This window comes from Pyrus communis, chromosome 5 (assembly GCF_041283825.1).
Source record: "Pyrus communis isolate YQ-2024b chromosome 5, ASM4128382v1, whole genome shotgun sequence".
Taxonomy (NCBI): domain Eukaryota; kingdom Viridiplantae; phylum Streptophyta; class Magnoliopsida; order Rosales; family Rosaceae; genus Pyrus; species Pyrus communis.
The window spans coordinates 8,366,062-8,392,396 of record NC_142569.1 but is presented as its reverse complement, the minus strand read 5'-3'; the positions used below and the strand labels follow the sequence as shown (position 1 = coordinate 8,392,396).

The window sequence follows — 26,335 nt, the reverse complement described above, 5'->3', positions numbered from 1 at the left end:
TACGCCTTAAAATGAAATGCAATGATGCAAATACACGTTTGTTTACAACTGCTCCACAAGATCTTCTCGCGAGGTAATAGAAATTAGAAATATATTCTTGGTCATATCAAAGGCACTCTTCACGTACACCAAATTCTTCCAATATGATAGTATGGTTCCTTCCACACTCACATTTAATATAGACTAATTAAGTTATAGTTGGTACATATTCCTTGCACCAAAAGTCACCTCTTGCTTCACTGGGCCAAATATACTCTTAAAAAATAATCCTCCAATCTCTGAAAACTTCCATTAAACTATCAATTTCAAGAGTTTGTGGAGCAGCTGACCGACATTTTCCATTCTTTATCTAGTGATTTAAATAACAATTTCAAGTTTTAAGATTCTTTCTTCAGTTGGATTAATGGACCTAAATGTTTATATGCCTGTGTTTTCTTCTTTATTTATTGAGTGGCCATTCTTTGCCTTCCTAGCAAACACTTTCTGCTGAGAAAAATGGCCACGGATCTTCGAACCGATTCTTTGGATTACCGGATTGAGTTCTTGTCGCCGGACGCGACGGGATAGACTGTGACAGTGCCAACTGAGGCGTCATGGAGGCTCAATGGCACACCCAAAAAACGGGTACGTAATAGTGCCACACTCTATTAATAACGCAATATTATAGTGTTAAAATCCAACACTATAGCACTATATTCCTAATAGAACGTAAGGCTATTTGAGGAGAATAAAATAATTTATTTTTAAGTAGTACGGAAGCGGAAATCATTTTGGTAAAACGAAGAATAAAAGGGAAACGGAATTTGGATAAAATTTTTATATAGGAAAAAAAAATTCACAATCTACAACAAAACCAAAGAGTTAAAGGTAATTATCATACTAAACCAACTCTTTAGTACGATTTTGAAAAATACAAAATCGTTGAGTCTGGCTACAAAAGATCCCTTCAAGACGGTAAGGAAATTAAATATATGTACAGATAAAAATCTGTAGAAAGAGTCAATGAACGACCAAGAAGTTGACAAGTAACAAACAACGCTTGTCCCGACTTTAGTCCAGATCGTCTATTTGTAGATGCACCGGTCGTGTAATAAATTAGGGGTGAGCATCACAAACGTTCATAACTAGGGTAAGTGAGAATCCCCCTACTTGGTCTCCAAGCCAAGCAAGTAATATTCCTCACCAATACCTCGATTCCAAAGCTAAAACGAAAATCCACGTCACTATTGCAATAGCGAAACTCCACGTACTTGAGTAAGTTGCTTGATCACTCCAAAATCATATTTCTTCCACCCTTATCTTTTCTAATCTCTCTCTGTATACATATATAATGTATAAGAACGAAACCTATGTATATAGCATAAGTTCAGAACATGTTCACATGCACTTGCATGTCAAACTCTCATAATTTCTCTCTACAAAGGCTTAACATGCATGTTATCTCCATCTCGCTCCTACGAGAGCTCACATGCTGCATGCTGCCTCATTTCCAAAAACAATGGAGCGAAGCTCCTATTTATAGAGAAACGGGGCGGTACCACTAGTATCCAATTGGTTAGTTTTGGCGGAGATTGATAAGCTTAGTCATATTTGATGACTACCTATTTGCATGCATAAGAGGTGTCGACATAAGGTGACAAAGGGTTTAAAACATTACACCTCCTGCTTTAGTGAAGCCGCTAAGCTATAAATCTTAGTCATGCATTTGTACCAGCCATTCTTTGCTGCCATGTGTCAAAGTCAGCCATTCTTTGGTTGCCACATGATGTTCTCCAATCCGTTATATTTAAAGTTCTACTGTAAGTTCGTTCGAACTCTGAAAATTAATCCAAAAGATGCCTTGAGCTCGTAATTGGGTCCACTTTCATCTTTTTACCTCAAAATAATCTTTGAACTCAAGTAAAATTATCACCCATTTAAAAGGAACTAGAAATTGTAAAATATGTAGGTACTCCAAAGTATAAAAACGCTTCTAAAATTCCAGGATATCACACTCAACATGGATGAATTCAAGCTTCCAGCTGAGAGAAGCATGGATTCTTATTTTGGCCTTGGAACTTTTATCAAGTCATTAAGTAAGCTCTTATTATGTCCTTCTTTTAATACTTTCATATTATTAAACTCAAATTGTATTAAAATTCTCTCTAATTCCATCACAGAGAGGCAGAGAAAAATTGCACATTATTACAAGAGGCAGAATAAACTTCTCAAAGGATTCTATGAGATAGATTCATTTTCTGAGATGGGTTTTCGGCCTGGAAGTTTAACCCAGGCTTGTCGTTGATTTTGAGGCACTATAAGCCTAGCTTAGGCCTAGGCCTACCCTCACTCGTTCAACTTTTGAAAATATTTAGTATTATATTTTTTTTTATAAGCTTATTATTATATTTCTTTTAGTTACACAAAACTCTCAAATTTTATTCATCAATAATTAAAAAGAGGTTTTTTTTTTTTTTTCTTTTTCTTTTCAATCCCAACAAAACTCATCCTAAAACTAAATTTAATTCTTACTTATAAACAAATCAATAACTTTTAAAATTAAAATTTATTATTATATTTCTTTTAGTTACACAAAACTCTCAAATTTTATTCATCAATAATTAAAAAGAGGTTTTTTTTTTTTTTCTTTTTCTTTTCAATCCCAACAAAACTCATCCTAAAACTAAATTTAATTCTTACTTATAAACAAATCAATAACTTTTAAAATTAAAATTTAAAGTCTAGTTTAGTTTTATAAAAAAATATTATTTTATATTGCCAACCGAAAAAATAATAAACCATGAGCTTTTCCGCCTTCCCTTCTTGAAATTTCATATATTTTTTCCATCAAATTCCCAACCCACAACAATATTAAGGTTTGTAATCTCTATGTTCTCTTTAATTTTTAACCAAATTTTTAAAATTTCATATATTTTGTTCTCCAAATTCCCAATCCATTCTTCTCATTTATTGTTCGAAAATTCCTAATTTATTCTAGTAGCAGAGCCAGGATTTGACTTGTGGTAATGTTAGAGAGATCATATACTTGAGTCATATTATGAGACCACATGATGATATAGTGGTTAATGGTTGAACTATTCCTTTAAATCATTAAAGAAGAAATCCAATCATCAATCGCAACATCATGTGACACACCCCGACCGAGATCGGAGCGTGCTGGCCGTCACACAAAGGTGACGTAGCCATGTGCACGTGCGGAAGCTAGTAAGTAGTAATATAAAAGTACGAATAATTAAAAACTAGCATACAAGTACTAGAATAAGTGCTAGTTAGTGCGATACAAAATCAGAGCAGGTCTATAGCAGTCCAAATAAAATAACAACAGTAGTACGCCCGAAGGCGACCCTACAATGTGGAGTGTCTGTCAGAACGCCGAAAAGCTCTCAAGGGAAACCACCGCAACGGCTAAGCAACTAGAACCTGGAGGGGCGCAAAACAAAAGCGTGAGTGGGCAAAAACAAAGCTCTTTGAAAACCATTTAGTAAAACACAATCTAACCCCTCGCCGTAAAACCTGTATACTTCCCAGAAAATAAACATATATACGTATGTAAAAACATGCAAAACATGCTCGATGGTATACCAATCATGCTCAAGATATGCCATGCCAAAATCTCATAGTGATATGCAAGTGCCCAGGTATGAATCATATTAATCACATCCTCCTCTGGCAGCCGGAGTCACCTAACGTGACCTGTACGGCTGCATATAGAGCTCAAATCTCAACTCAATATCTAAACCTGCCCACGAGTCGGAACCACCTAAAGTGGTCTGTACGACAGGCCTGGGTGTAACAAGTATATACGCTCTAGTGCTACGATCACGTGAAGGCTGTGCGAATAATCGCGGGTCACCTACGAGTCGGAACCACCTACTGTGGTCTGTACGACAGGCCTATGCACCTAGCTTGGATCCAAGCTGAGCGTATGGTGCGGGAGGTGAACAACACGTGAAGGACTGTGCCCTACTCTGGGCGGGAGCACTAACACCGGGGGTGCAGGTTATGAGCTCTCTAAGCATCTCTAACCACTATTTAATGCAATCGTTAATTAACGCTTACCTGGCACTTACCTATGCCTCCACAGCACCCACATATAAATATATATGACATATGCATGTGTATATGTATGCCACAAATAATGCATGCAATGATGCATAAACGATAATAATAAAGTGCATGGCATAATGTAAATAACCCTTTTTTACTCAAATTCTGGGAATATAAATGTATATAGGTATATACGGAAAACAAAAGCCCACTCACTGGTATGTAGAAGGGTCGTAGCCCCCCTGTCTCGCATGTGCACGCTCGTCCTCTGGGTACGTGTCACCTAGATGCGAAACAACTATAAAAACGTTAACTTTAAAGCACATAACCCGTTTCTCATAATAACTTCTCATACATTGCTCAAAATGGACAAATGAATATACCCACGTGCTCTACACAACCTCAGGGTCACAACCATATTTTTAGAAAAAATTTTGGACCCCGCACGCGCCCCCACGCGCCAGCACAGGCACGGACCTACGCGCCCCCCACGCGCGGCCACGTGCCAGGCACACTGACGGTGTCAACAGACGCCGTCAAGAATATTCCGTTAAATTGACGGAATATTCCGTTAAATCCAACTGTTACCGTTAACTGCCGTTAGGAATATTCCGTTAAACTTAACGGAATATTCCCCTTTCTTCTCCGGCGAGACGCCGGCGCCGGCGACGGCACCGGAAAACTGGGAAAACTTCCAACCGTGTTTTCTCCTTCGTTTTTCAACCATTTTTCACGATTTTTATACCAAAGTGAAGCTTAGGACTAGTAGAATCACGATAGACTAGTTTTAAGGCCTAAAAACCATGGAATCTCACCTGCAACAACGATCCAAGTTCGGCCAACTTCGAACCTAGCCTTCCCGACGTCAAAACTCGTCCAACGAACTACTCCCAAGCTCCTGGGAACCTCACAAACACAACTACAAGCTTAGAATCTCCTAAAACAAGCTAGATTAGGTTTGCATGAACAGTGAAAAATTCGGCCATTGTTGAATCGACGTGAAAACCAAGGATTCCTCACCTGAAAATGGTATGGCTGTGCTCGCCTCGACCTCCCGAGTCAAATGGTGTGGTTGGTTCCCTCGATCCGTGATGGTTTTGGTGGTTTTGGTGCTTGTCCGTACGTCGAAGAAAGAAGAGGAAGAAGAAGAAGAAAGGGAGAGAGAGAGACACGGGACAGAGACAGCAGGGAGAGGGAGAGTGAGTCAGTGTGTGTGAGTGTGTGTGTGTGGTCCAACACCTGCCACACCACACAAAACAACCCACAACGTGACAAAAACGAACTAGGGGCAATAAGGTAATTTCACACGTGCGTTTTAAATAACCCCGGGACGGGATGTCACAACCTTCCCACCTTAAAAGAATTTCGTCCCGAAATTCAAAACAACCAAGCAGCAGCCCCTAGTGGCCAAAGAACAAACGAGGATACAAATCCCTCATCCGGTCTTCTGTCTCCCACGTAGCTTCTTCTACTGAATGATTTCTCCATAGAACCTTCACTAAATTCACTGTCTTGTTCCTCAGAACCTTCTCTTTCCAATCAATGATTGTCACCGGTTCCTCGTCATAGGTCAAATCTGGATTAATCTCTAACGGTTGAGGAGGTATCACGTGAGATGGATCAGCAACATAGTGTCGGAGCATAGACACGTGAAAAACATTATGCACTCTAGCCAACTCCGGAGGCAACTCCAATCTGTAAGCTACCTCACCAACTCGTTCTGTGACCACGTATGGTCCGATGTACCTGGGACTCAACTTCCCTTTCTTTCCGAACCGCACAACACCTCTCCACGGTGAAAGCTTCAGAAATACCCAATCTCCGACCTCATATGTTCTGTCCGTAGTACGCCGATCCGCTAGACTCTTCTGCCTGTCCTGAGCTGCTTTCAGGTTAGACTTAATCACCTGAACATTCTGAGTAGTCTCCTCGACAATCTCTGGACCCACTAAAACTCTTTCGCCAACCTCTGACCAACACAACGGTGTGCGACAAGCTCTGCCATACAAGGCCTCAAATGGCGCCATGCCAATGCTCGAATGAAAACTGTTGTTGTAAGCAAATTCCATCAAATCCAACCGCTGGTGCCAAGCGTCACCAAACTGCAACACCGAAGCTCGCAGCATATCCTCCAAAGTCTGAATAGTTCTCTCTGACTGCCCGTCGGTCTGTGGATGATATGCCGTACTATACAGTAATCTCGTGCCCAAAGCTTCCTGGAAAGCTACCCAAAACTTCGATGTGAATCGTGGATCACGATCCGAGACAATGCTCACTGGAACACCATGATACTTCACCACCTTTGAGATGAATAACTCAGCTAAACGGCTCAAAGAATACTTCTCTCTCACTGGAATAAAATGAGCCGACTTAGTGAGTCGATCGACGATCACCCAAATGCCGTCAAAGCCATTATGTGTACGCGGGAGCTTGTACACAAAATCCATGGTGATATTTTCCCATTTCCACTCTGGAACGGGAAGCGGCTGCAACAATCCAAACGGCTTCTTCCTTTCTGCTTTAACTTGCTGACAAACAGCACATCTGCTCACATACTCGGCTATCTCCCTCTTCATACCCGGCCAATAATAAAATGGTCGAATGGTATGATACATTTTCGTAGCTCCTGGATGCATGGCATAAGCCGAGATATGTGCTTCATCGAGAATTTCTTTCTTCAACTCCACACTCTTAGGCACGAACATTCTACCTTCTAACATCAACATGCCATCCGAATCACGAACTCTGAGGTCTCGCCTCCTTCCTTGCTCTCGAGCTTGAATAAGTTCTTGAGTCTCCTGATCAGTTACTTGGGCTTCAAGCACCCGATCAACAAGTATCGGCCTAACTTGGAAATTAGCAAGTAATGCCACATCTCGATCTTCGGCTTCTAGCCTTACTCCCGTAGTACGCAAGTCCACCAAAAGAGGAGCACGACTAGCGTACAACGCATTAATACGGCCCTGTGACTTCCTGCTAAGTGCATCAGCCACTACGTTCGCACGACCAGGATGATAATCAATCGTGCAATCGTAATCGCTGAGCAACTCCAACCACCTCCGCTGACGAAGATTGAGTTCCTTCTGAGTAAAGAGATACTGGAGACTCTTGTGATCCGTAAAGATCCTGCACTTTTCTCCGTAAAGATAGTGCCTCCACAACTTCAACGCAAAAATAATAGCAGCCAACTCCAAATCATGTGTAGGGTAATTCATCTCATGAGGTTTCAACTGCCGCGAAGCATAAGCAATCACCCTACCATGCTGCATCAATACACATCCCAAACCATTCAAGGAAGCATCGCTATAAACCTCGAAATCACCGTTATCGTCTGGGAGTGCCAACACAGGTGCATGAGTGAGACAATGCTTCAACCGTTGGAAACTCTGCTCACACCTATCATCCCACTCAAAATTAACATCCTTCCTCGTTAACCTCGTCAACGGCAAGGCAATCACCGAAAAATCCTTAACGAACCTCCGATAATACCCTGCCAGACCAAGGAAACTTCTTACTTCGGTGACGGTTCGCGGTTGCTCCCAACTCTCTACCGCTGCAACCTTCTGAGGGTCAACCAAAATACCCTGAGCAGAAATGACGTGCCCCAAGAACGCAACTTGGTCTAACCAGAACTGGCACTTGCTAAACTTAGCATATAACTCGTGTTCCCTCAACCTTTTCAACACCAAAGTAAGATGTCGAACATGCTCCGCTTTCGACTTAGAATACACCAGAATATCGTCAATGAAGACAATGACGAATCTATCCAAGTAAGGCTGGAATACTCGGTTCATCAAATCCATAAAGGCGGCTGGTGCATTCGTCAACCCAAATGGCATAACCAGAAACTCGTAATGACCGTAACGAGTCCTGAACGCCGTCTTAGGGACATCATCCCTACTGATCTTCAGCTGATAGTAACCAGACCTCAAGTCTATCTTAGAGAACACACAAGCACCTCTCAGCTGATCAAACAAATCATCGATACGAGGCAAGGGATAACGGTTTTTAATCGTCACCCGATTGAGTTGCCTGTAGTCGATGCACAGCCTCAAAGTTCCATCCTTCTTTCTCACAAACAACACTGGAGCACCCCAAGGCGAAGTACTAGGCTGGATAAATCCCTTATCTACTAACTCTTGCAACTGAACTTTCAATTCCCTTAACTCCGCAGGAGCCATACGATAAGGAGTTAAAGAAATAGGATTGGTACCTGGAATCAACTCAATGGTGAACTCTACGTCTCGATCTGGGGGTAACCCAGGTAAATCCTCAGGAAATACATTAGGGAAGTGTCTGACCACTCTCACATCCTCTATTCTGCTAGTAACAACCTCATCCAGCACCACATGAGCCAGATACCCCTGACAACCCTTAGTTAACAACTTTTTCGCTCGTAGCGCCGAAATAACGCCATATCTCACCCCACTCTGCTCACCCACGAAGGTAACCACAGGTAGTCCAGGTCGGTGAAACGTAACCACTTTCCCATAACAGTCAATGTTGGCACGATAGAAGTGCAACCAATCCGTGCCCAGAATCACATCAAAGTCCACAATATCTAACGGGATAAGATCGGCTGACAAAGCAACGCCCTCAACGATCACTGGACACCCCGGGTACACACAATCTACAACGCAACTCTCTCCCCTAGGCATAACAAACTCTAAATCATACCCTAGGGGTGTGGGGCGAGGTTGCGTCGCTTGAGCAAATGTATGAGAAATTACGGAATGTGTAGCTCCACAATCAATTAAGACTCTAGCAAAACAACCAAGAATGTTCAACGTACCCATAATCAAGTCTGGGTTGTTCTGAGCGTCCTGCAGAGAAATATTGTGAAGACGCCCCTGTCCCTGCTGACGCCCACCGCGGCCTCGGCTCGCCTGAACACCGCGTCCCTGAGCACCACGCCCCTGACTGGGTTGGCCTGACTGTCTCGAAGATCCTGCACTGCTAGTGGCAATCTCCCCCTGCTGATACTGTCCTCCCTGATACCACTGTGAACCACCCGCTGGGGCTGGAGGATACGGCATATAGCCGCCTGAATACTGGGGATAGCCACCCTGGGGATAGGGATCCTGAGGGTACTGATACTGCCCCGGAGCATAAGGGACAGCATCACCCTGATAGTGGTAAGCACCACCTCGACCCGTCTGGCCGTAGCTACTAGTACCCTGAATCTGCTGGAGCGGTGCAGGTGGTGGCATAAAGGTCTGCTGCGGTTTCTGCTGCTGCTGACCCTGGGGACAATTTGCCGCTCTATGTCCCACCTGTCCACATGTGAAACAACCGTTGCTACCACGTCTACACTCACCGAAATGTCGGTTGTTACACCTGCGGCAAATAGGGGCTCTGCCTCGCCCACCTTCGCCCTGCCTCTGGCCTCTAGCGCCACCAGAAAATCTACCTCCACGACCCTGCCCAGTGGCACTGAAGCCACCACTCGAAGAACTAGAACTAGCTCCACCTCTCTTGAAGTTCTGAGTCTGTCGGGGCCCGAGCGATGCCTGACCTTTGCCTTTGTCATCTTTCTTCTGGTTGCCTTCCTTCTCTTCATCCGTATCGCTCGACATATTCTCGGAATCCTCGATCCTCAACAGTATCTTATAGAAGTCCCGATAAGTCTCGCTGTGGACCGTAGACGCCATAGAACGCCACTTCTTCCTGGTGCCCAGACGGAAAAGACGGAGCATCTCCGCCGGATTACCAGCGACATCAGGGTGATAACGGGACAAGTCCGTAAACTTACGGTAGTACTCATTCGCCGACATCTTCCGCTGTTTCAGTTCGGAAAACTCCTGCTTCTTACGGTCAATGTACTCAGGGGGTACATATCTTCTCCTAAACAACCCCGTAAACACGTTCCAATCAATCCTCTGATCCGGAGTCAACCTACGAAGCTCCTGCTCCCACCAAGCTGCCGACTCCGTATCCAGAAACCAAGCGGTCGTCTCGACCCACCTATCCATAGGCAAGTTCCCCTGATTATGCAGCACCCGGAAAGTCTTCTCTATGTGTTCAAGCCAGCGCTCTGCGCTTTCGGGTCCCTCACTGCCCTTAAACTTATCCAGCTTCAAGTTGTACATAGTCTCCAGAGGAGTCCTCTGGGGAGGGCGCATCACTGCCTGAAGGGCTGTAGCAAAAGCTTCCCCCAACTGAGTAATATCGGGGAAATTAGGCTCAGAAGAGCGACGGGGTTCCCGACGAGGCGGCATAGTTCTGACAGAAGACACCAAAATTATTAGAATACTCACAAGGACACAGGACTGCCAAACCTAGGCTCTGATACCAAACTGACACACCCCGACCGAGATCGGAGCGTGCTGGCCGTCACACAAAGGTGACGTAGCCATGTGCACGTGCGGAAGCTAGTAAGTAGTAATATAAAAGTACGAATAATTAAAAACTAGCATACAAGTACTAGAATAAGTGCTAGTTAGTGCGATACAAAATCAGAGCAGGTCTATAGCAGTCCAAATAAAATAACAACAGTAGTACGCCCGAAGGCGACCCTACAATGTGGAGTGTCTGTCAGAACGCCGAAAAGCTCTCAAGGGAAACCACCGCAACGGCTAAGCAACTAGAACCTGGAGGGGCGCAAAACAAAAGCGTGAGTGGGCAAAAACAAAGCTCTTTGAAAACCATTTAGTAAAACACAATCTAACCCCTCGCCGTAAAACCTGTATACTTCCCAGAAAATAAACATATATACGTATGTAAAAACATGCAAAACATGCTCGATGGTATACCAATCATGCTCAAGATATGCCATGCCAAAATCTCATAGTGATATGCAAGTGCCCAGGTATGAATCATATTAATCACATCCTCCTCTGGCAGCCGGAGTCACCTAACGTGACCTGTACGGCTGCATATAGAGCTCAAATCTCAACTCAATATCTAAACCTGCCCACGAGTCGGAACCACCTAAAGTGGTCTGTACGACAGGCCTGGGTGTAACAAGTATATACGCTCTAGTGCTACGATCACGTGAAGGCTGTGCGAATAATCGCGGGTCACCTACGAGTCGGAACCACCTACTGTGGTCTGTACGACAGGCCTATGCACCTAGCTTGGATCCAAGCTGAGCGTATGGTGCGGGAGGTGAACAACACGTGAAGGACTGTGCCCTACTCTGGGCGGGAGCACTAACACCGGGGGTGCAGGTTATGAGCTCTCTAAGCATCTCTAACCACTATTTAATGCAATCGTTAATTAACGCTTACCTGGCACTTACCTATGCCTCCACAGCACCCACATATAAATATATATGACATATGCATGTGTATATGTATGCCACAAATAATGCATGCAATGATGCATAAACGATAATAATAAAGTGCATGGCATAATGTAAATAACCCTTTTTTACTCAAATTCTGGGAATATAAATGTATATAGGTATATACGGAAAACAAAAGCCCACTCACTGGTATGTAGAAGGGTCGTAGCCCCCCTGTCTCGCATGTGCACGCTCGTCCTCTGGGTACGTGTCACCTAGATGCGAAACAACTATAAAAACGTTAACTTTAAAGCACATAACCCGTTTCTCGTAATAACTTCTCATACATTGCTCAAAATGGACAAATGAATATACCCACGTGCTCTACACAACCTCAGGGTCACAACCATATTTTTAGAAAAAATTTTGGACCCCGCACGCGCCCCCACGCGCCAGCACAGGCACGGACCTACGCGCCCCCCACGCGCGGCCACGTGCCAGGCACACTGACGGTGTCAACAGACGCCGTCAAGAATATTCCGTTAAATTGACGGAATATTCCGTTAAATCCAACTGTTACCGTTAACTGCCGTTAGGAATATTCCGTTAAACTTAACGGAATATTCCCCTTTCTTCTCCGGCGAGACGCCGGCGCTGGCGACGGCACCGGAAAACTGGGAAAACTTCCAACCGTGTTTTCTCCTTCGTTTTTCAACCATTTTTCACGATTTTTATACCAAAGTGAAGCTTAGGACTAGTAGAATCACGATAGACTAGTTTTAAGGCCTAAAAACCATGGAATCTCACCTGCAACAACGATCCAAGTTCGGCCAACTTCGAACCTAGCCTTCCCGACGTCAAAACTCGTCCAACGAACTACTCCCAAGCTCCTGGGAACCTCACAAACACAACTACAAGCTTAGAATCTCCTAAAACAAGCTAGATTAGGTTTGCATGAACAGTGAAAAATTCGGCCATTGTTGAATCGACGTGAAAACCAAGGATTCCTCACCTGAAAATGGTATGGCTGTGCTCGCCTCGACCTCCCGAGTCAAATGGTGTGGTTGGTTCCCTCGATCCGTGATGGTTTTGGTGGTTTTGGTGCTTGTCCGTACGTCGAAGAAAGAAGAGGAAGAAGAAGAAGAAAGGGAGAGAGAGAGACACGGGACAGAGACAGCAGGGAGAGGGAGAGTGAGTCAGTGTGTGTGAGTGTGTGTGTGTGGTCCAACACCTGCCACACCACACAAAACAACCCACAACGTGACAAAAACGAACTAGGGGCAATAAGGTAATTTCACACGTGCGTTTTAAATAACCCCGGGACGGGATGTCACATCATGTGAACTCCAAAATGTGGCCTAAAAACATGCTTTCCCTAGCATTTTTCATTGACTTGATATTGGAAGGTTAATTTCTCTTAATTGTCATTTATTTTGATTAACTACTCTTTTTATTGACTTGATGTTAGAAGGTTAATTTCGACACTGAAAATTTTAATTAGCTCACAACTCGAAACATGTATTATACTCTCTTGTAAATATTATCCTTTTTTTTTTAACACTTATGTGAGGCCCCTCATGTAAAATTTCGGCTCCGCCACTCTTGGTCAACGCACTATGCCCTTGCACCTAAGTTCAAATTTCCTTACCGGTGGATTACTAGAAGATCGCTTTAGAAGATACCTTTTAAGCACAAGCTTTTTTCTTAATTGCTGAATTGAATTTTTTGGTTTCAGGATGAGGTGAACCAACTTGCGGGCAACGAAAGGATTGCAATATATGCATCTAATGTGGCTAACTTGGTGCTTTTCCTGGAAAAAGTCACTTGAGAGCAGATCTTTGGCAGTAATTGCTTCAACTTTGGATTCTCTCTTAGACCTCTTGTCAGGATTCATTCTTTGGTTCACTTCTCATGCAATGAGAAAACCTAATCAGTATCGGTACCCGATTAGTAAAGCCCGGATGCAGCCTGTGGTAAGTATAGTCCTACCATGCATCAATGTACAGCATAAAAGTGCCTTTAAGTGGATCTCATTCATCCGTTGAATCCCCGTGCATGTAATCTTGAGTGAGCATGTGTAGCCGTTGAATTCCCGTGCATGTCATCTTGAGTGAGCATGTAGCTGTTAAATTCTGCGATGTATTTCATATATTGATGTTCGCCAGATCTTTCGGTGGTAAGCATTTGAGAGAACATTAGAAATTCAATCTCATGGCATCGAATCAGGCACAATAAATCAATGATTTTGTAGGATTATGTTCATGAGAATATGAAACCTAATTTTTTGAACATTTAGTTCTAACTTAACTTCATGCACTAAATCTCAAATGCATTGCAGGGAATTATTGTTTTTGCATCTGGCCGGCAACTCTTGGACTACAAATATTGTTCGAATCTGGCCGGTTACTGGTGGCTTGATCCTGTTGGAGCTATCATTGTCAGTACTTCAGCTTCTTAACTAATGAACATCTAATTTTGTTAATTATGCCAAGTATCTGCAAGACCTAGTTCTTGATCCTGTTGTAAACACGTGGGTGGTGGCCTTTTCCGTCTATTTTGATGTGTGAGCCTCTATGCGTTTCACGTGCGCACATTAACACCCAAACGGTCAAACCAGACGGAAAATGCCAAAATAGTTTACTAGTTGAATCATAGAGACCAAATTGACCAATATGAAAACAGATGGACTGAAATTGAAAATCCGACCAAAACACAAAGATAAAAAAACTACTCAACCCTAAACTATTTTAAGGCAACGAACACAACTGAATTTCGAAACACAATGGGATGCAGATTGCTTTGTACACAATAGGGAATTATGCGAAAACAGTGATGGAAAATGTATGGTCACTGATAGGGAAGACAGCACCAGCAGAGTACTTGGCAAAATTGACATACCTGATATGGAACCATGACAAGGAGATCAAGCACATTGACAAGGTGAGAGCATACACTTTTGGCTGTAACTATTTTGTGGAGGCTGACATTGTCTTGCCCGGAGATATGTCTCTCAGCCACGCACATAACATCGGAGAGACGCTTCAGGAAAAGATCGAAAACCTTCCTGAGGTGGAACGAGCTTTCGTTCATGTGAGACTACTCACAGGCATGAGCACAACAATGCTAAGTTAGCGCCGTCTTGACCAATGAAATCAGATAGGAAGAGTGGAATAAAAGTTGTGTTCTTAATACTTTGTCGTTTATGAGATTTGAATTCAGTACATCCTCTGGCAAAATGAAGACTGAGTATGAATTTGTAGCGAGTGATTCTGTTTAGGGACCACAAGGCTGTTTAATTTGGTATTGAAACTCGCCAATTAGAAGAGTCAAATCTATGACCTCTCACTTAGAGATGAAAACCTAGAGAAAACGGTAATAAAGTCGTCTTCATATCTCTTCCACTTCTCAAACTATTAAAACTGAAAACTTGAAAAACCAGCGACTAGCGACCAGCGACCAGTGACAGCCCGTCCTTGTTGACAGGGTTTGAACACCATGATCACATCATTCCAATAAGAAAAATGGGAAAACTTCTGACAATCAAAATCTTATCGTTCCGATCAATAAGAAAACTAAACAACTTGATTCAAGACTAATATTAGCAAGACTTGATCTCATATTTAAAGGGTACAAAGCATCCGGCAAAAGAGCAAATGGCTAAGAAAGTTGAACCCAAGCGAATTCTTCTTTGTAAACCACACTTGCATCACAGGAGGCTTCACATGTATACACAGCGATCGTAGCCCAATCAAGCGAGTCCACGTCATTCTTCACGTTAAAGTAAAATAGCAACTGAGGCATAATCTGAAGCCAACAAAAATGCCCAAGATAAAAAATTTGCTAGAAAGATGAGGGCAGTCGTCGTAGTAAAAGAAACTGAAATGCAAAAACTTGGAATCGGGCTTCAATCAAAACGAACAATTGGTAATCTGGTACCTGAAATTCCAAACACATTGGGCCACTACAATAACTGCATTTAGGAATATCAGCCGTGGATGGCCGGCCGCTTGACACGGGCCATAAGGGTTTAGCACCCGGACTCCTACAGTACCTGTTATTTGGGGGAAAAAAAATTGAAACTGATCAATTAATTGTAAGGTAAAATAGGGCAGAGGAAATAGTGGTTATGATCAATGAAAGCGAAGGAATGCAACAAGTTCCAAAAACTTTAACGTGACATTCAGCATCAAATCACATCCATACTTTGCACGATTTATCGAAAATATAAATCACCTTAGTATTTGTTCAGGGGCGAGGGCTATGCGCACATGGAACGAAGCCCAGCTCTTTCTGTCACCATCACCCTTTTACAGAGGTATAAACATGTAAGAGTTTAAGTAGCTAAAAACTAGTTTTCTCTTATTAGTGAAAAAAATGGGGGGAGAAGAGTACAGATCACAACTACCATTTCTACCAAAAGAAGGACAATATAAATGTTGATTATGAGAGAACAAGAATTAATACCGTAAAATTGTCTGCTATTGACATTAGGCCGTCATCCATCTGGTTACTAGAGATCAAAGAATTAGTGCCCACATCATCATTAGGCATTTCCATGTCATACGAACTTTCAGGCTCCTGTATAATTTTGTATTCTGGCCATAAATTATTGCTTGCAACTGTTCACAAATGAAAAAAAAGAAGATTATTAAGATCTTGAATGGACAGACCCAAAAAGCCTTCCAAGAAAATTAAACTATGTACTTGCCTTTTGGAATTACAGTAGAAGTGGATTCACTGTTAGCAGAGCTACTGTCACCCAGCTGAATCCTCAATCGTTGACAATCATGTTCATGACCAGACCGAGAATGCTTGATCTACAAACCACGGAAAAATATTGGGTGCACTTTAGGGATAGCTGTTGCTATTTGAAAGCGAAAAAAAATGCCGCAGAAACCCAAAAAATCCAATTACCCAATGTTTCTCTGAGCAATAAAGTGCTTTTCTGCAACCAGTACAGCGTTTACTCCCCTTCCAGGTACCACACCAACTACAGAGTGCAGCTATAACAATCAAAGGGCAAAGATAATCAAAAGGTCCCTTAAATTGGCAGAACATGTAAAAAATATCAAACTGCATTACTGAAGGAGCATAAATATCCTTCAGTAAATGCTAAGTGAAACAAGATGCTACCTCCAGCCTTAAGAGGGTCGTCCGTACTATCCTTCTTTGGAGGCTCACTTGAGTAGAAAGGATTATCGCGGGGTAATTGGCAACGAAAAACCTTCACGCTATAAAAAAACATCACATAATCAGAAACACAAACTACAAATCCTTCGGTATAGACATGAGAGCGAGAACAATACCTTCTAGAGGGCTTGTCCCGCTGGCATTTCCATTGCTCGTGTTGGTCACGGCGAAGACACACCATTGACGTACACATAAAGACAAACAATGTTCGATGAAAAGCAGATTCCTTCTCCTCCGGAGCATATACCTAGTCACCCAATAAACACAAAGACCAATTACCACAACCTAATTGTCAAAGTTTATAACTTGAAAAGGGCATAATAAAGATATAATTTGTTCAATGAAATTCAATCATCCCTCACCTGAAGCACAAATTGCAAAGGTTCGCCACATATGTCGCAAAAACACGATCTCCCCGATGGCAAATTTTCTGGATCCAGCCAAGCCTATATGACAAAGAGAAAACATCAGAAAAGTCCGACTTGTATGTAAATAGAAATTGAAGGGTTCAACAGCATACAGGAACTCCTCCAGCCTTGGAAGGAAAGAAATGACGAAGAAGAGACCGGGCTCTCTTAGGGTTTTTCACAAAACCCAAAATCACCGAATTTCTTGCTTCTTCATCTTCTCCTTCTTCGTCATCGTCATCCATAGCAATATCTTGCTCCTTTTGTTCTTCTTCTTGGTCACTATCATCGTCCAGTGAAGTGATTCTAAGACCCTTAAACTCTTCCGTACCATCACCTTTCAGAGTGCCAGCCATTTCCTTTAGCAATTTAGGGTTTGTTCTTCACCCTCAAATCGGAATATACCTTAACGAAAACACGAAGGTACCTGAAGAACTAAAGCTTCAAGCTTCAAGCTAACCAGTAAAAAATCAAGCTTTCTAATCAGAACAAACATGAATTAATCTAATAAGTCAATAAAAATCACAAAGTGATACAAATCGTAGCACAACTACTCAATTAATCGATAAACCCTGAAATTTTAAATTGAGTGTAGAGAAAAATCACCTGAAATAATCGCAGGTCAAGCGAGGAATTGGAGGGAAAAGAGAAGGGGCGTGGACGGCGGCTTGTGGCGCAGCTGGTGATGCTTTGTGAAGTGTGAGCTGGGTTTACGGCGGGTGAGCTGGGTATATGCCTGGTGATGCTTTGTGAAGGTTGGAGAAGAAGAGATGAAGAAAGGGGTTAAGCTGGGTTTAGGGCGGGTGAAATGGGCCGGATAATGGGGATTATGGGCCGTTGAGTTTTTTAATTTTCTCAATTTTCTCTCTCTTAGTAAACACGTGGCTTCTTCTGATTGGTTCTTCTAATAAGCTATACCCTAAACCCCCGAACACTTCCCTTTTTAGTTCACCGCCTCTGTCTTTCCTCGCTCTCACCAACATCGCCGGCTCTTCGGCTCCTCGGTCTGTCTTCTTCCTAGGCCCTAGGGCTTACTCAAACTCACAGGTACTAACTTTGCACATGGATGGCTGTTTGTAATCCAATATTTTTTTCTTGAATTTATATTTTATTTTTTATTTACTGTTAAACTATTTTCTTGGTGGCTATGGAGGCCTGCTAATGCTATGGTGGGCGAATTTGAATTTGTATTAAGCGAACGAAGTGAAATAAAAGGGGTTAAATTGTTTGAGTATGTGATTGCGTATTCTGGTTAAGCATGGGTGAAGTGAAAGAGTAAATTTGATTTTCTAATTTATGTGAAAGATAAAATTTCAGTTTTGAGGGTGAAGTAAAGCTCGAGTCTTGATATTTGTGATTTATTTGATGTTTTGGAGCTGTAATTTATCCGGCGTTTCGTTAAGCATGTTACTGGAATTCTGTGCATAGGGGATGATTATATAAGCACAAGCTGCACAACTACCATTTTTTAGATTCGATACAAAAAAGTCGGGCTAAATTAGTTATGTAGATTGAACTGTTTGAATTTACTGTATATATTTTGGGGCTAGGGTTCGTGTGAGATGAAGGACGGAGAGGGAGTTGGAGAAGCTCTCTGATTTAGGTTTCTATAATAAAGAGAAAAAAGGGTGATACAGGGCATATGGTAATGAGTTTTTAGGGTATGCTATGCAGTATTGCAAAAAAAGGATGCTATTTACGATATGGATTCCGGGGCTAGAGTCACTTAATCTTAAACATTTAACCCACATGTTAGAAACCCTAGCCTTGGATAACTCACAGATCCCCTCTCAAACTCTCGTCCTCCTCATCAGCTCTCTCACAGCTGCACCTCCTCCTCTCAGCCTATCCTTCCTCTTGTCTTTCTTGCCCTCAACAAGTTTGAGAATTTAAATGGCTGAAATTTTGTTCTGAACATTGTTGTTATCGGATGAAATCACACGATAGGAAGTAACCCGGGTCAAGGAAAATTCTCTTTGTTACCGTTAAATGGTTATTCATTTTTTTTCCCTTGATAGTTAACCATTTTAGTTTCAATTAATTTATTTTTGTGATTAATGGTTTTATAGATTCATTTTGAGCTCTCTGTGTGACAGTTTCTGACAACAAACCGAAAGCGACAAATTCTCAGTAGCTATGGTTTGTTCTTCATCTCTCTTTGCTTTTTTTTTCTTTTTCCCTTAAGCTATCTTATTGGTTAGGATGCATTTAATATTGTATGTCCTTCATGCTTGTGAAATTCAAGCTTTCATAATGTTTAGGAAGCATTTAATATTGTATGCCAATGTTTTTTTTTTTTTGTGAAATTCAGCCGCAGGGAGATTACATAGACCTCCACAGGAAGCGGTATGGGTACCGACCTGACCACTTCGAGCGAAAGCGCAAGAAGGAGGCTCGTCTCGTTCATAAGCGTTCTGAAATTGCTCAGAAGGTTAATTCCAATCCTTTTCTTCTGTTTTTCTTGGAAAGTGAAAATCAAATTGGAATGTTAAGCTTATTTTGTTTCTTTGGAATGTTTGCATTGGAACAGGCTCTGGGTATCAAGGGTAAGATGTTCGCTAAGAAGCGCTATGCTGAAAAGGCTCTCATGAAGAAAACGTGAGTTCTCTTACCTAGCATTTAATCTGATTAGTTGTTGTGTTATATGAATTAGGTTTCTTACCAATGATATCTTATTACGTAATAGCTTTTCATCTAGCCAATCATATTAACACGCATTAATATGATTGTCCTTTTCCCTGTAGAATAGACTGTTAATATGTACCTCTCGGCACCTAAACTGCATTCATTTGATGCGTTTTAACTTTTAGTTTCATATGGCACTCGTCATGACTATCAATTTGGTGTTATATATACACAGAGACATAGTTACAATTATATTTAAATTGCATAGGCTTCACTCTACTTATTTGCGCATTTTTATATTGTTTAGGGGCCATTAGAGGTATTAGTTTTTATGTCGATACTTCATTGCATCTTCTGTGAGTTCATGCTACTGACGATTTATATATACGTAAAATAAAAATTTTGTTTTGTGAATGCCCACAGGTTGATGATGCATGAGGAGTCATCAACTAGGCGCAAGGTGGATGATGATGTTCATGAAGGCTCTATTCCAGCATATCTGCTGGATCGTGACACTACAACACGTGCGAAAGTATGGGATTTCCAGTTATTAATGATAATTTTTTTAAAGGAAGATTTTGTCCATGTTTCTTATCTGAGGTTATGCTGGAAATAGATTTTGAACAACACCATTAAGCAAAAGCGGAAGGAGAAAGCTGGGAAATGGGAAGTCCCCCTGCCTAAGGTAAGAGCATAAGCCACGCTGTTCTCGTTGTCTCCATTTTTCTGTGTGAATCAGTTTTTGTTGTATGCTAATCACTAATATAATTTTTGGACTGTTTTATATCCTCTCTAGGTAAGGCCTGTGGCTGAAGATGAGATGTTCAAAATTCTTAGATCTGGAAAACGCAAGAGTAAGTAATCTACAAATTCTCCCTCTCTACTGTCATAGCAATCGAAGTGTTCTGTTGGTTGATTTATTCTCTAAATTTTTCGTTTATGGTTTGGATTTCCGTCCGAAAAAGATTTCTCGATTCTGATGTGTTCTTGCTAAAGCTTGTATAATGGGACATTGAGGATAATTGATACTGATGCCAGTATTTTCATGTGAATGTATTACTTAGTCCCCAGTTGCTTATTTACTCTATTCTTTATTGTAGCCAAGCAATGGAAGAGGATGGTCACAAAAGCCACATTTGTGGGACCTGGTTTCACAAGAAAACCTCCCAAGTATGAGCGATTTATTCGTCCCAGTGGGTTACGATTCACCAAATCTCATGTGACACATCCTGAACTTAAAGCCACTTTTAACCTTGAGATTATTGGCGTGAAGAAGAATCCTAACGGTCAAATGTATACATCTCTTGGTGTCTTGACCAAGGGAACCATCATTGAGGTACATATTTAGTTATGTGATGATTTATGACCATTTATAATGCCAATCCCCTTGGTGTTTTGCGCTATCTAATTGTTTTGTGGATATCAGGTGAATGTCAGTGAACTAGGTCTAGTCACACCTGCCGGGAAAGTTGTATGGGGTGAGTTCCGGTTGGCGTTTTAGCTGATGCCATCTCATTTAGCTTTGCCATCACACTCTTTTAAAGTTGGATGGTTTAGATTCTGACCTATGTTGCTGCATTTATCTGTTCTTTATGGTTGATGCAGGGAAGTATGCTCAGGTGACAAATAATCCAGAGAACGACGGGTGTGTTAATGCAGTTCTGCTCGTTTAAGAGGATCACTTGATGAACATCACTGAATTGTGGAGTCGACTTCTGGCCTTGCATCTGGTACATGTTCTAGCCAAAACGCTCTCACTCCTAATGTTTGAGACGAAAAACTATATGGTTATAAACCGACGCTGTATCGTTTAATGGATCTCAAAACTTTGGAGTGTTGGTGCATATTGTGGCCGATTGAGAATGGTTGTTTATTTCCAAATTAGTATAAACCGAGAAATTTTTCCTCCTGACATGGTCATTTCTTGGTAGCACAATTTGTATTGATTAGTCTATAAATTTTGTTTTCCCATTTAGATTTTTTGTTTAACATAATGCTCGCACCAAATTCAATCTTAATTATGACTAATGCAATTGATTGATCTTTAGTTAAGATGAACATTCAACCATTCAATTCGATTGATCTTTGGTAGCACAATTTGAACATTCAAAATTTCACTCTTATTGACATAATTTCACTTGGAGTGTGGGGTTTTCATTCTGAATTTCACAACTTTATAGATGACCAACTAAAACTAAAATTATGTACAACTAAAATCATATTGGATGGGGTGTTCCGTTTTCACCAGTGCGTCTCTGGTTCCAAACTCTTTTCTCTCATAAATGATTGTAATATTTTCGAATCCTTCCTCGTTCTTTAATAATAATAATAACCAGCACTAAATCGCGCAAAACTCAACAGCACCGCATATCCAATGTAGCTCATATAGGTACGTATATTTTAGCTTGTTACTAAAGACTTAACTGTGAAAGGTTATGTAATTTTTTATTTGGTGCGTACCAAGCTAGTGGTACGTTTTATTATTCTAATTTTAGAATGTACAAAGCTAATGATACGTATGTGTAACCCCAAGATATAATAGTTTTTTATATTATTAGAGTAAGGGCTCGTAATTTATGAAAAGGTATGTTAATGAATTAGGGACTCTAGACCCTCTTTATGCTTGGAAATAAGGAAGAAAAATCCTTAGTTTCCAAACCAAAATTTGGAATTCAATTCCGTTTTCGTTTACGAGTTGGTGATGAAGAGTACTACAACTGAAGGTAATATACTTGTTGGTTTGTTGTGGATTTCCATATTTGCCGTTTGTGGGAATTTTGACTAATTAAGCTCAAATATTTGATTTCAACCATAATAATATAATAACTCTTTTATTGTTCTTTAATATATATATATATATTTGGAAAATACAAAAAATATAACCTACCTATCATTCATGAAATAGTTCAAAAAATTTTATTCTTAACCATGAGCTGGTGGCCTAGTGGTAAATGACGAATTGCGAGGTTTCCTTTAAATTAAAAACCCAAGGTCTCGAAAACCACTGCTGGTGTGGAAGCTAGACTTGTGGTTCGAAAGGGATGGATAATCGTGATTTGCCACCAGTTGTCCCTCTTTTTATTTATTTTTTTTTAAATTCTTCCATACATTTATAAATAGGAAAACTAATGAAAATAACTTGAAAACTTTGAGTTTTAACGATAAGGACAAAATAAATAGTAAAATAAATAGTACCATGATTGATTTTTTAGTGTAAAAATGTGGTTTTTCGTGAAAATAAATAGTACCGGAACTTTTTATTAAAGTTCCCTTTTATAAATTCATACTAGTATATATGCTGATATATATATATATAATATCTACAACATAATTTAGTCAACACGTTAATATGTCATAGAGGTCCAAGAAAAAATTGAGAAACAAATCAGGAGGAGGGAAAAAGAAGAAACAATATAGAATTATTGTACGTAATCCTAAAATTGAGAAAAAAATAATCTAAAAATAAGGGATAATATTTATTGTAATTTAATAAAAAAAATTAATAGAAAAAAGCAGATGCCGATGAACCTAATACCTTTTTGAACTATTATTTTAATTTTAAAAGGATTTCTAAACAAACTCATATAGTTCACGTATAAATAGTATCACAACGAACTCACATTCATTCGCTCACACCAACACTAAACAAACATACGTTTCGTCCAAGGATGGAGATTAGTTCGGCCACTTCTGGAGGCCGAAGTGACACACTTCTGGTGTCAGAAGACGACGGCTCGTGGAGGCTCGATGTTAAGGAGTTCCGGCTTCCCCAGCAGAGCAGTACTACTGGTGACGACGATGACAGTTGACGCTGTCGTTTCGCTCTCGGTCGCCTCTGCGCGCCCAGTAAGGATTCTGTTCGTCGTTTACTTCATGACCCGTTTCGGTCTTTGTGTTTGAATTGCATGCATTGTTAGTAATCTTGATTGTATCAAGTAAAGATTGAATCTTGGGAGTTATTAGCAAAAACCACTTCGTTCATGGGCTATTTGGTGGTTTGGTGTTAATTATCTTTGTTAAAACATATGTTTAAGAGGGTGCAGAAGCAGCCTAGTTTTAGCAGTTTGTTATCATTGTTTTTTATTTACTCTACATCACATAATTGCGCGCATGAACCTGGTTAAGGAGCTGTCGTTGTTTCTCAAAGCATGCATTTCTTGGAATGTCTAGTTTCTCGATTAAAATTCAGTTTTTTGAATTCAGGATCAAATGAAGCAGCTGGCGAAGAGTGAGCGGATGGCAGTTCATGCATCAAACGTGGTTAATTTGGTGCTTTTTGCTGCAAAAGTTTATGCTTCAATTACGAGCAGATCATTGTCAGTTATCGCCTCTACCTTGGATTCCCTCTTGGATCTCTTATCCGGCTTTATTTTGTGGTTCACTGCTAATGCCATGAAAAATCCCAACCAGTTTCGCTATCCTATTGGGAAGAAGCGTATGCAGCCAGTGGTAAGTTATCAAACTTGGTAACCGTGGCAATTCTGAAAATAGTTGGGTCTTTGTTTCTACAACAATTGGATGAATTGGAGCTGCATATTTGCTGTGTTCTTGATTTGTTCTGTTCTTTTTTTCGCTTTTTTTGTGTAAATCTTCAATTGTGGTTGATCATGCAGGGTATCATTGTCTTTGCATCTGTTATGGCTACTCTTGGACTGCAAATATTGCTCGAGTCTGGTCGACAACTCGCGTCAAAGGTAGGTGACACCTTTTTTATATTTTTCTTCACTCCCTCTTTAAAGTTGGACTAGGAAGGAATCTGGCCAGGTTTCAGACTCTGTTAAAACTGTAGTTCATAAATCACAAACAACAGAGGTCTATTTTGATATCACTAGGTCGTTTTTCTTCATCAAATGAACGGAGTTCATGGTCATATATGCAACTGTTTGTTGTAAAATTTTGGTTATTGTGTAGAACTTAATTTAGCTTGTTTTGTAATTAATGTTCTTGCTGTATCCCTTGTATCTTTTTGTTGCAGTCACCACCTGAAAAAATGAATAGTATGCAGGAGAAGTGGATGATCGGCATCATGGTCTCAGTCAAGGTGGTGAAGTTTGTGCTCATGGTCTACCGTCGTAGATTTAAAAATGAAATTGTACGGGGCTTATGCACAAGACCATTTTTTCGATGTCATTACTAATTCAGTTGGTTTAGCAGCAGCAGTCCTAGCTGTTTGGTTCTTCTGGTGGATTGATCCTACTGGTGCTATTATAGTAAGTTCTTCATTTACCAATTTCGCTTCCGCTGATCTACTGTACTTACTATGTTTGTTCATTAATTTTAACTTCATTCTCAAACACATTATACAGATAGCACTATACACGATTAATACATGGGCAAAGACAGTCTTGGAAAATGTACATGCGCTAATTGGACGAACAGCCCCACCCGAATTTTTAGCGAAGTTGACATACTTGATATGGAACCACCACGAAGAGATCAAGCACATTGACACAGTGAGGGCGTACACATTTGGTTCTCCTTACTTTGTGGAGGTTGACATAGTCTTACCAGAAAACTTGCTTCTGAACAAAGCGCATAACATTGGTGAGACACTCCAAGAGAAGCTCGAGCAACTCCCAGAAGTCGAACGGGCTTTTGTGCATATAGATTTTGAGTTCACTCACAGGCCGGAACACAAGAACAGTGTATGATACGATGACGGTGATGGTGAAGATGGTAGTAACTTGCAGAGCTATGTTTTTTTCACAGAACAAAGTTTTTTAATTAAGTGGCTGGTTGTGCATTCATTTTGTAATCTCTGTGCTTGTAGTACAAATGTTTATAGAACTTTATGGAATTACCTTTACTGTGGCTTTTTATTCCTCAATTGTGAGTATTTGCTCATTTCTTGGTGTCAATTACATTATTTGACGAAGCAAACACTAATACACACACCAACTATGATGCTGAGCTCTTCCCAAATGTCTTATAAAAGTTGCACGCATGTATTTTAACACATTCCATTGCAGACACCACATGAAGAGGGAAAACTTGATTCCTTCCCACAATTGGAATAGCTCATTCAACCTCTACAGTCTACATTGCTTGTCAATCAAGCAACTCATCTGCTACTGCAGCCAAAGCAACAACTCACAGCACTTTCATGTATAAGAGCCTTGGAACATGAGATCGAAACATAAGGGTCAATTAATGTATCAACTCACGTACAAACATTAATACAAAAACACACTTGCGCGATGGAAAATTGAGCGACGAATAATATTATGTCGCACAAAAACGTTTCGCACGACATTGACAAAGAAGCATCACGCAATGACGTTTTGTGCAACGGTCCATTAGGGGATGAAGCTTTCCATCGCGCAAAATGTTTTAGCGCGACGAAGGTACACATGCGTTGCACAATGTTCGGAAAAAAAGCGATAAAATTTTGGTTTGGCACCAGAAAATTGTGTGACAGACTAAATGCATTGCGCAAAGGGTTTTTGAGCGACGGAGCAACCAATGCGTCACACAAAGGGTTTTTGTGTGATGGGAAAATTGTGTTGCACAAAATGTTTTTGCGCGACAGACAAATGTGTCACGCAAACACCCTGTGCGCGATGTTATAATTCTCTGTTGTGTCTGTTGCGCAATTTTCTAGAAAAAACATGGTAATGTTTCGCACCAAACAGTATGCGCGACGCTATCAAAACAATAGATTCAACAAACACTTAGAGTCTATGTTATACTTTCGTTAAGTATAACATAAGATTTTGTGGTCCACTTGTGTAAATATTTTAAATTGACGATCGAATTTGTTCATTATATTCATATAGTATTAAGGAGTATAGTTGTAAAAAATCATCAAAATCAGAGTTAAAATAGCTGTTAAATTGTGTTT

The 26,335-nt window shown here is 40.8% G+C and overlaps 2 protein-coding genes, 2 long non-coding RNA genes and 1 pseudogene across 9 annotated transcripts; 2 read left to right on the top strand and 3 right to left on the bottom strand.

The window, feature by feature from the left end:
- Nucleotides 1-495: 495 nt before the first annotated feature.
- On the top strand, nucleotides 496-25,301 carry LOC137726748 (metal tolerance protein 10-like; annotated as a pseudogene). The gene is made up of 7 exons (XR_015962484.1): nucleotides 496-628; nucleotides 2,022-2,075; nucleotides 2,160-2,272; nucleotides 23,698-23,943; nucleotides 24,108-24,188; nucleotides 24,470-24,704; nucleotides 24,801-25,301. The product of XR_015962484.1 is annotated as a metal tolerance protein 10-like (transcript).
- Nucleotides 3,194-5,255, bottom strand: LOC148696687 (uncharacterized). The gene is made up of 4 exons (XR_015962486.1): nucleotides 5,068-5,255; nucleotides 4,863-4,945; nucleotides 4,264-4,330; nucleotides 3,194-3,420 (listed from the first exon to the last, which is right to left on the bottom strand). It is a non-coding gene; the product is annotated as an uncharacterized LOC148696687 (long non-coding RNA).
- On the bottom strand, nucleotides 10,411-12,472 carry LOC148696686 (uncharacterized). The gene is made up of 4 exons (XR_015962485.1): nucleotides 12,285-12,472; nucleotides 12,080-12,162; nucleotides 11,481-11,547; nucleotides 10,411-10,637 (listed from the first exon to the last, which is right to left on the bottom strand). It is a non-coding gene; the product is annotated as an uncharacterized LOC148696686 (long non-coding RNA).
- Nucleotides 14,758-17,629, bottom strand: LOC137725609 (zinc finger (MYND type) family protein / programmed cell death 2 C-terminal domain-containing protein). 4 transcript variants are annotated; one of them, XM_068464352.2, is made up of 11 exons: nucleotides 17,476-17,629; nucleotides 16,983-17,324; nucleotides 16,825-16,908; nucleotides 16,579-16,709; nucleotides 16,406-16,503; nucleotides 16,187-16,275; nucleotides 15,981-16,089; nucleotides 15,737-15,891; nucleotides 15,506-15,576; nucleotides 15,209-15,323; nucleotides 14,758-15,076 (listed from the first exon to the last, which is right to left on the bottom strand). In XM_068464352.2, the coding sequence occupies exons 2-11, from the start codon at nucleotides 17,223-17,225 to the stop codon at nucleotides 14,930-14,932; spliced, it is 1,242 nt and encodes a 413-aa protein (XP_068320453.2). In that variant the 5' UTR covers nucleotides 17,226-17,324; nucleotides 17,476-17,629; the 3' UTR covers nucleotides 14,758-14,929. The 4 variants fall into 4 exon arrangements, with proteins under 4 accessions (XP_068320453.2, XP_068320454.2, XP_068320456.2 ...); XM_068464353.2 differs by having other exon boundaries at nucleotides 16,983-17,296; XM_068464355.2 differs by having other exon boundaries at nucleotides 16,983-17,317; nucleotides 17,476-17,622.
- On the top strand, nucleotides 17,806-21,469 carry LOC137725610 (uncharacterized). Of its 2 annotated transcripts, none has more exons than XM_068464357.2 (10): nucleotides 17,806-17,916; nucleotides 18,939-19,008; nucleotides 19,181-19,300; nucleotides 19,400-19,467; nucleotides 19,918-20,026; nucleotides 20,111-20,179; nucleotides 20,291-20,348; nucleotides 20,595-20,830; nucleotides 20,921-20,972; nucleotides 21,100-21,469. In XM_068464357.2, the coding sequence occupies exons 2-10, from the start codon at nucleotides 19,006-19,008 to the stop codon at nucleotides 21,165-21,167; spliced, it is 783 nt and encodes a 260-aa protein (XP_068320458.1). In that variant the 5' UTR covers nucleotides 17,806-17,916; nucleotides 18,939-19,005; the 3' UTR covers nucleotides 21,168-21,469. The 2 variants fall into 2 exon arrangements, with proteins under 2 accessions (XP_068320458.1, XP_068320459.1); XM_068464358.2 differs by having other exon boundaries at nucleotides 17,823-17,916; nucleotides 18,966-19,008.
- Nucleotides 25,302-26,335: the final 1,034 nt, after the last annotated feature.